This window comes from Coregonus lavaretus (genome assembly GCF_964263955.1).
Source record: "Coregonus lavaretus genome assembly, chromosome: 3".
NCBI classification, from domain to species: domain Eukaryota; kingdom Metazoa; phylum Chordata; class Actinopteri; order Salmoniformes; family Salmonidae; genus Coregonus; species Coregonus lavaretus.
Window position 1 is genome coordinate 54,072,088 of NC_139990.1, and position 8,642 is coordinate 54,080,729.

At 46.4% G+C, this 8,642-nt stretch overlaps 1 protein-coding gene across 1 annotated transcript; it reads left to right on the forward strand.

The window, feature by feature from the left end:
• Window positions 1-5,640: 5,640 nt before the first annotated feature.
• Window positions 5,641-7,951, forward strand: LOC311122383 (trypsinogen-like protein 3). The gene is made up of 3 exons (XM_084158063.1): window positions 5,641-7,122; window positions 7,235-7,495; window positions 7,577-7,951. Exons 1-3 carry the CDS (start codon window positions 6,878-6,880, stop codon window positions 7,788-7,790), a joined length of 720 nt encoding a protein of 239 aa, XP_084014189.1. The 5' UTR covers window positions 5,641-6,877; the 3' UTR covers window positions 7,791-7,951.
• The last annotated feature ends 691 nt before the right edge of the window (window positions 7,952-8,642 follow it).

The following is an 8,642-nucleotide window of genomic DNA, read 5'->3' on the forward strand; positions in this document are numbered from 1 at the left end:
TGTGTTTCTTGAGGGGCATTATTCATATGAGTTAGTATGAGCAATGTGCTTAAAGTTGAGAAACGTAGGCTATGTTTATGCATATCTCCCACATGTTCGTGACATCAATATGGTTATGTGTACATCATGTCTCAGACTTTACAATATGGACAATATGCAGTCTCACAATACCTACTGTCAGTGGCGATTTTAGCATGTAAATCTTGGTGGGGCAAAAAAATACAAATATGGGATGCATGCCAGCAAAGCCACTACACAACACAACACTAAACAATACATTAATTGCACTCTAATGGTGACAAACGGGGCCCACAAACTGAGTCCCAACAGCAGTCCCAACACCTTATCAATGCTACACCTGGCTATCAGCGGAGCCTTGTCTGGCAGCGAAACAGTTCATTCAGCCTCATTTACTGCCTTTTTAAAAAAACATAGCTGATATGGCTGACTTGCTTAAACAAATGTGGTTTCTACTGACAATTGAGATGTACAAACTATGGCATAAGGAGACGACAAGCGGATAAGAGGCAATCCGTAATTTCGATTAAGACATTAATGAGCAAGCCAGGATGGACGTAGTCAATATTACTATTTGTTCAGCACTTTTGAGATGTACAGCGACAGAATTCAGAACATGGGCCGTTCTTACAGTGTTCTCCCTGTACACCAAGTCAGAACCGTAGGATAAATAAAGGGGGCATATAAGCAGACAATGAAAGCTCTTACAATATTTGATGATTACATTTCTCAAAAACAGGTTATAGGCTACATGTGCACCACCAAGTCAGAACAGTAGGCAAAGTTATGAGGGGAAAAGGGACTAAATTATTAGGGTGAGGCACATGGGCTACTAACAGCTTACCACACAACATACAATTAGTATGACTTTCTTAGCTACAGTATACATATCTCCCTGGGATATTACAGCAGCAGCATATATGACATTTTTGGACTCAACTTGTTGTGATGTGCTCACTTGAACAGGAAGGTGGCGAGGCGGTCATTCATGGGCAAATTTTGTCATCAAAGAAAGAGAAAGAGGCCGGATTTACAATTCCGAGTTGGATGACCGTTCAAAACGTAGTTTCTCAGTCTGAGCTCGTTTATTCCCGACTTCCCAGTTGCAATGCTTGCAGTTAGCCACTGTCACCGATTACTTCCAAACCACTCATTGTTGAATTTGCGATTTCCAACTTGTTGTGTAATGTTTATGTCCAATGGCCGATGAGCAACGATACGTTTTATCTATAATTTCTCTTCATTATTTCTCTTCATTTGACAAGGATTAAAAATGATTTTCCGTTAGATTGTCGACTTGATTCATGATGATGACTGCTAGCTAAGATTTTGAAAGTAAGATGTTGACATGATCAGTCCAATCAAAGCTACTGTACATATAACGTGATTTGACATTTTTTTTATTTCACCTTTATTTAACCAGGTAAGCCAGTTGAGAACAAGTTCTCATTTACAACTGCGACCTGGCCAATGACCTTGAGCCTTCTTGGAAGGGCACTTCTAATGTAACTATATAGCAGGACCCAAAGGACTTGAATTTTCGACGTCTGCCCTTACTAAGGATTTAGACCATGAGTGACAGAACACTGAGCCAATCACGGCGCAATGCTCCTATTTTCTGCTGGCTTGCCCCACCACCACAGAAAGCACTGAGCTAAGCTGAAACACCTGCATTTTGGAGCTGCCTTACTCAAGAAAACAAAAAAGAGACCATGTTTGTATGCGGCTTTATTAACTCAATGATATATATATATTTTTTTACATTGTTTGCAAACTGATATGTGACACGTATTAATGCCAAAATAACATGCAAAACAGGCAAGCCCCCCCAAATTTTATTTTTATTTTTATTTTTTTGCTAAAAATGTGGGAATCAGAACAGGTGGGGCTCTCACCAGCCCTGAATGACGGGTCGCCACTGCCTACTGTACATAACTACCACCTAATACTGAGTAAACTGCCTACTGTACATAACTACCACCTAATACTGAGTAAACTGCCTACTGTACATAACTACCACCTAACAAAGTCAACACAGCAGCCATTGCTAGCTAGCCAACACTACCAGCTGGCTGTACTGTAGTAGCTAAATACAATATCTTTGTGCTAGCTACCCAACGTTTAATCATTGCTGCGTTATTAAAGGTAAGCTTGGCTTCTTATATGGTGTTGAGTAAAGCTTAAACCATGTATTTAGATTGTAGGTAGGTATTGTAGTTAGGTATTATAGGTAGCTTACTCAGGTAGTTATTGTAGGTTATTGTAGGTAATTATTGTAGGTAAGTATTGTATTTGGCGGACCCCGGCGAAGCACGAGGCTAGCTTACCCACTACTTGGACCAACAAAGCTAGCTAGCTAGCTAGCGGGTAGCTACTGGTAACTTTTAGCAACTGTGGTTAGTTGCTTCCAATGTTATTTCATGCTTAAGAGTACCTGTGATTGAGCCAGCTAGCTGCCACCATTCAGCTGTTTTTCTAACCTCATTATCCGAGGCATTAACGTTAGGTGGTTGGTAGCTGCTGTACTTAATTACAGCTACTGATAACAGTCTGCTGTAGTTTACAACAATTCTAATTTCTAAAGTGGAAGTTGGGAGAGTTTTATTCGGGTGGTTCAGTGAAACAATTATAGTTTCTGAGGTGGAAGTTGGGAGAGTTATATTTTTTTGGGTGAGGGAAGCCTGCTCTCTCCTTTCCCAGATGTTTAGTTCATTTCATTCCGATCTCCTCTGCATTATTGTAGCCATCTGCTGCAGCCTGTCAACTATGCCTCTGCCTATCCCTGTTCTCTCCTCTCCGCACAGGCTACACAAACGCCTCACACCGCGTGGCTGCTGCCTCTCTAACCTGGTGGTCCCTGCACGCACCACCCACCTGGAGTTCCAGGTCTCAGGCAGCCTCTGGAACTGCCGTTCTGCCGCCAACAAGGCTGACTTCATCCCAGCCTATGCTACCCTCCAGTCCCTCGACTTCCTGGCGCTGACGGAAACATGGATTACCACTGAAAACACTGCTGCTCCTACTGCTCTCTCCTCGTCTGACCATGTGTTCTCGCATACCCCGAGAGCATCTGGTCAGAGGGGTGGTGGCACAGGAATCCTCATCTCTCCCAAGTGGTCATTCTCAATTTTTTCCCCTAACCCATCTGTCTATCTCCTCATTTGAATTCCACGCTGTCACAGTCACTAGCCCATTTAAGCTTAATATCCTTGTCATCTATCGCCCTCCAGGTTCCCTTGGAGAGTTCATCAATGAGCTTGACGCCTTGATAAGTTCCTTTCCTGAGGATGGCTCACCCTTCACAGTTTTGGGGGATTTCAACCTCCCTACGTCTACATTTGACTCATTTCTCTCTGCCTCCTTCTTTCCACTCCTCTCCTCTTTTGACCTCACCCTCTCACCGTCCCCCCCTACTCACAAGGCAGGCAATACGCTTGACTTCATCTTTACTAGATGTTGCTCTTCTACTAATCTCACTGCAACTACCCTCCATGTCTCCGACCACTACTTTGTATCCTTTTCTCTCTCGCTCTCCTCCAACACTACTCACTCTGCCCCTACACAGATGGTAACGCGCCGCCGCAACCTTCGCTCTCTCTCTCCCACTACTCTCTCCTCTTCCATCCTATCATCTCTTCCCTCTGCTCAATCCTTCTCCCTCCAATCTCCTGATTCTGCCTCCTCAACCCTCCTCTCCTCCCTTTCTGCATCCTTTGACTCCCTGTGTCCCCTATCCTCCCGGCCGGCTCGGTCCTCCCCTCCAGCTCCGTGGCTTGATGACTCATTGCGAGCTCACAGAACAGAGCTCCGGGCAGCTGAGCGGAAATGGAAGAAAACTAAACTCCCTGCCGACCTGGCATCTTTTCACTCCCTCCTCTCTACATTTTCTTCATCTGTTTCTGCTGCTAAGGCCACTTTCTACCACTCTAAATTCCAAGCATCTGCCTCTAACCCTAGGAAGCTCTTTGCCACATTCTCCTCACTGCTGAATCCCCCCCCCCCCCCCCTCTCTGTGGATGACTTCGTCAACCACTTTGAATAGAAGGTTGACGACATCCGATCCTCGTTTGTTAAGTCTAATGACACTGCTGGTCCTGCTCACACTGCCCTACCCTATGCTTTGACTTATTTCTCCCCTCTCTCTCCAGATAAAATCTTGCGACTAGTGACTGCAGGCCGCCCAACAACCTGCCCGCTTGACCCCATCCCCTCCTCTCTTCTCCAGACCATCTCCGGTGACCTTCTCCCCTACCTCACCTCGCTGATCAACTCATCCTTGACCGCTGGCCATGTCCCTTCCGTCTTCAAGAGAGCGAGAGTTGCACCCCTTCTCAAAAAACCAACACTCGATCCCACTGATGTCAACAACTACAGACCAGTATCCCTTCTTTCTTTTCTTTCCAAAACTATTGAGCGTGCCGTCTTTAGCCAACTCTCTTGCTATCTCTCTCAGAATGACCTTCTTGATCCAAACCAGTCAGGTTTCAGGACTGGTCATTCAACTGAGACTGCTCTTCTCTGTGTCACGGAGGCTCTCCGCACTGCTAAAGCTAACTCTCTCTCCTCTGCTCTTGTCCTTCTAGACCTGTCTGCTGCCTTTGATACTGTGAACCATCAGATCCTCCTCTCCACCCTCTCCGAGCTGGGCATCTCCGGCGCGGCTCACTCCTGGATTGCGTCCTACCTGACCGGTCGCTCCTACCAAGTGGCGTGGCGAGAAGCTGTCTCCGCACCACGTGCTCTCACCACTGGTGTCCCCCAGGGCTCAGTTCTAGGCCCTCTCCTTTTCTCCCTATACACCAAGTCACTTGGCTCTGTCATATCCTCACATGGCCTCTCCTATCATTGCTACGCTGACGATACACAACTAATCTTCTCCTTTCCCCCTTCTGATAACCAGGTGGCGAATCGCATCTCTGCATGTCTGGCCGACATATCAGTATGGATGACGGATCACCACCTCAAGCTGAACCCTGGCAAGACGGAGCTGCTCTTCCTCCCGGGGAAGGACTGCCCGTTCCATGATCTCGCCATCACGGTTGACAACTCCGTTGTGTCCTCCTCCCAGAGTGCGAAGAGCCTTGGCGTGACCCTGGACAACACCCTGTCGTTCTCCGCTAACATCAAGGCGGTGACCCGATCCTGCAGGTTCATGCTCTACAACATTCGGAGAGTACGACCCTGCCTTACACAGGAAGCGGCACAAGTCCTAATCCAGGCACTTGTCATCTCCCGTCTGGATTACTGCAACTCGCTGTTGGCTGGGCTCCCTGCCTGTGCCATTAAACCCCTACAACTCATCCAGAATGCCGCAGCCCGTCTGGTGTTCAACCTTCCCAAGTTCTCTCACGTCACCCCCCTCCTCCGCACACTCCACTGGCTTCCAGTTGAAGCTCGCATCCGTTACAAGACCATGGTGCTTGCCTATGGAGCAGTGAGGGGAACGGCACCTCCGTACCTTCAGGCTCTGATCAGTCCCTACACCCAAACGAGGGCATTGCGTTCATCCACCTCTGGCCTGCTGGCTCCCCTTCCTCTGCGGAAGCATAGTTCCCGCTCAGCCCAGTCAAAACTGTTCGCTGCTCTGGCACCCCAATGGTGGAACAAGCTCCCTCACGACGCCAGGACAGCGGAGTCACTCACCACCTTCCGGAGACATTTGAAACCCCACCTCTTTAAGGAATACCTGGGATAGGATGAAGTAATCCGTCTAGCAGGGATATGGCCAATCTGATGTAGCCTAAGTCAAAGATTCATTCAAACTGACTCAAAATGTATTCAAACTAAATACCTCAAATCCCTGATTAGGCTTCTTCTGAGTACCTGCATTTCCCCATCTTGGTTTCCCAATTACTCTCACAACTTTATCTGTCTCACAAGGCCACATTGTTACCTTCTCTTATTAATCAAACCACAGTTTATGAATAGCTTCAATTGATATTACTAAACGAGGGCACAGCACACTGATACAAGGTGTTGCGTAATCGTAGATAACACTGAGTACTTTCATCACAGTGAAATATTAACTCTAAATGCTGGGGGGGGGGGGGGGGGGTGCCAGGAAAACGAAGCACAGGTGCAGCCCAGGCAGTCAACTCCCAGAGATCTAAAGGCTAGAGAAACAGATACACAGGTATAAAAGAACCACAGACTAAACCCAGAGTCTCATACAGAGAACAAGACATAATGAAGCTGCTACTAATGACCTTGGCTTTGGGGTGTGCAGGTAAGACTGTATTACACAGTATCTGCAGCATCATGAGACAGTTATGCCATGCAAGAGCATGAAGAATGATACCTTCTTTTGGAGGCTAGGGAGGGAGATATACACTGAGTGTAAAAAACATTATGAACATTATGATCTTTCAATGATATAGACTGACCAGGTGAATCCAGGTGAAAGCTATGACCCCTTATTGTCACTTGTTAAATCCACTTCAATCAGTGTAGATGAATGGGAGGAGACAGGTTAAATAATTTTTAAGCCTTGAGACAATTGAGACATGGATTGTGTATATGTGCCATTCAGAGGGTGAATGGGCAAGTCAAAATATTTAAGTGCCTAAGAATAGGGTATGGTAGTACTTGCCAGGCGCACCGGTTTGTGTAAAGAACTGCAACGCTGCTGAGTTTTTTCAAGCTCAACAGTTTCCCGTGTGTATCAAGAATGGTCCACCACCCAAAGGACATCCAGCCAACTTGACACAACTGCGGGAAGCATTGGAGTCAACATGGGCCAGCATCCCTGTGGAACGCTTTCGACAACTTGTAGAGTCCATGCCCCAACGAATTGAGGGTGTTCTGAGGGTAGCAGGCTGAGGATGGGGGGGTGCAACTCAATATTAGGAAGGTGTTCTTAATGTTTTGTACACTCAGTGTACATCTATACTATGACCATTTGTCTCCCTTTCTCTCTCTCTCTTATTTAGCGGCTGTTCCAGTGGAGGAGGATGTAGCGTTGTTGCAGGAAGTTTGCCAACCCCACTCCAGACCCTGGCAGGTCTACCTGTGGAATACTAAGGGGGCCTGGTATGGGAAGGAAAGGTGCAGTGGTGCCCTCATCAACGAGTGGTGGGTGCTTACCGCCTGGAACTGCTTTGTCGAGTGGGTGTTCCCCCTTTTTTCCTTTCTTGAAATCAGAGTGAAAATGCATGCAGCCCATAAGTTCCTCTCCTCTCTACTCCACTCTACTCTACTCCTCTCCTCTCCTCCTCAAACCTGGCCACACTATGGTGTCTCTGGGGGAGCATGACCTGACGGTGGAGGAAGGGACAGAGCAGCACATCCGGGTGGCCAGATATGTGCAGCTCGGGCCGTATGCACGAGGCCCCTCTCACAGTCTGGCAATGGTGAAGCTGGCAGAGCCTGCCCGGTTCACTCAGCATGTCATGCCTGTAGCCCTACCCACACGCTGCACTCAGCTCCATGAGAAGTGTCTGGTCAGCGGCTGGGGCTCCACCATACCGGGACAGGGTGAGTGGACCATAAAGCCAGGGGAGGGCTATATGCCTCAACCCAAATTAATGGAATAGATAAGCACCAAATAAACTCCCCTGAGTCCCTCTCTCTGTCCCTCCATACAGAAGTGTGAAACACAGCGGGTCATAGATGACAAGATGTGCCAGATAGCCTTGCCCGTTTATTGGATAGTACACGCATTCTGTGCTAAAACCCTCCTCTCAACCGACAATTGCCTTGTCAGTACATCAACAGCACATTACTCTGCAAACATTTATATTTGTATCTCTGGCTGTCGCATTGGAACGGTATAAGAGAATATTACGATCAGCGAGCTAATCAAGATTTTCCTCTCTCTCAATTCAATTCAATTTTCAATTCAAGGGCTTTATTGGCATGGGAAACGTGTGTTAACATTGCCAAAGCAAGTGAAGTAGATAGTAAACAAAAGTGAAATAAACAATAAATATTAACAGTAAACATTACACTCAGAAGTTTCAAAAGAATAAAGACATTTCAAATGTCATATTATGTATATATACAGTGTTGTAACAATGTGCAAATAGTTAAAGTACAAATGGGAAAATAAATAAACATAAATATGGGTTGTATTTACAATGGTGTTTGTTCTTCACTGGTTGCCCTTTTCTTGTGGCAACAGGTCACAAATCTTTCAGTTGTGATGGCACACTGTGGTTTTTCACCCAGTAGATAAGGGAGTTTATCAAAATTGGGTTTGTTTTCGAATTCTTTGTGGATCGCTGTAATCTGAGGGAAATATGTGTCTCTAATATGGTCATACATTTGGCAGGAGGTTAGGAAGTGCAGCTCAGTTTCCACCTCATTTTGTGGGCAGTGTGCACATAGCCTGTCTTCTCTTGAGAGCCAGGTCTGCCTACGGCGGCCTTTCTCAATAGCAAGGCTATGCTCACTGAGTCTGTACATAGTCAAAGCTTTCCTTAAGTTTGGGTCAGTCACAGTGGTCAGGTATTCTGCCACTGTGTACTCTCTGTTTAGGGCCAAATAGCATTCTAATTTGCTCTGTTTTTTTGTTTGTTCTTTCCAATGTGTCAAGTAATTCTCTTTTTGTTTTCTCATGATTTGGTTGGGTCTAATTGTGTTGTTGTTGTTGTTGTCCTGGGGCTGTGTGGGGTCTGTTTGTGTTT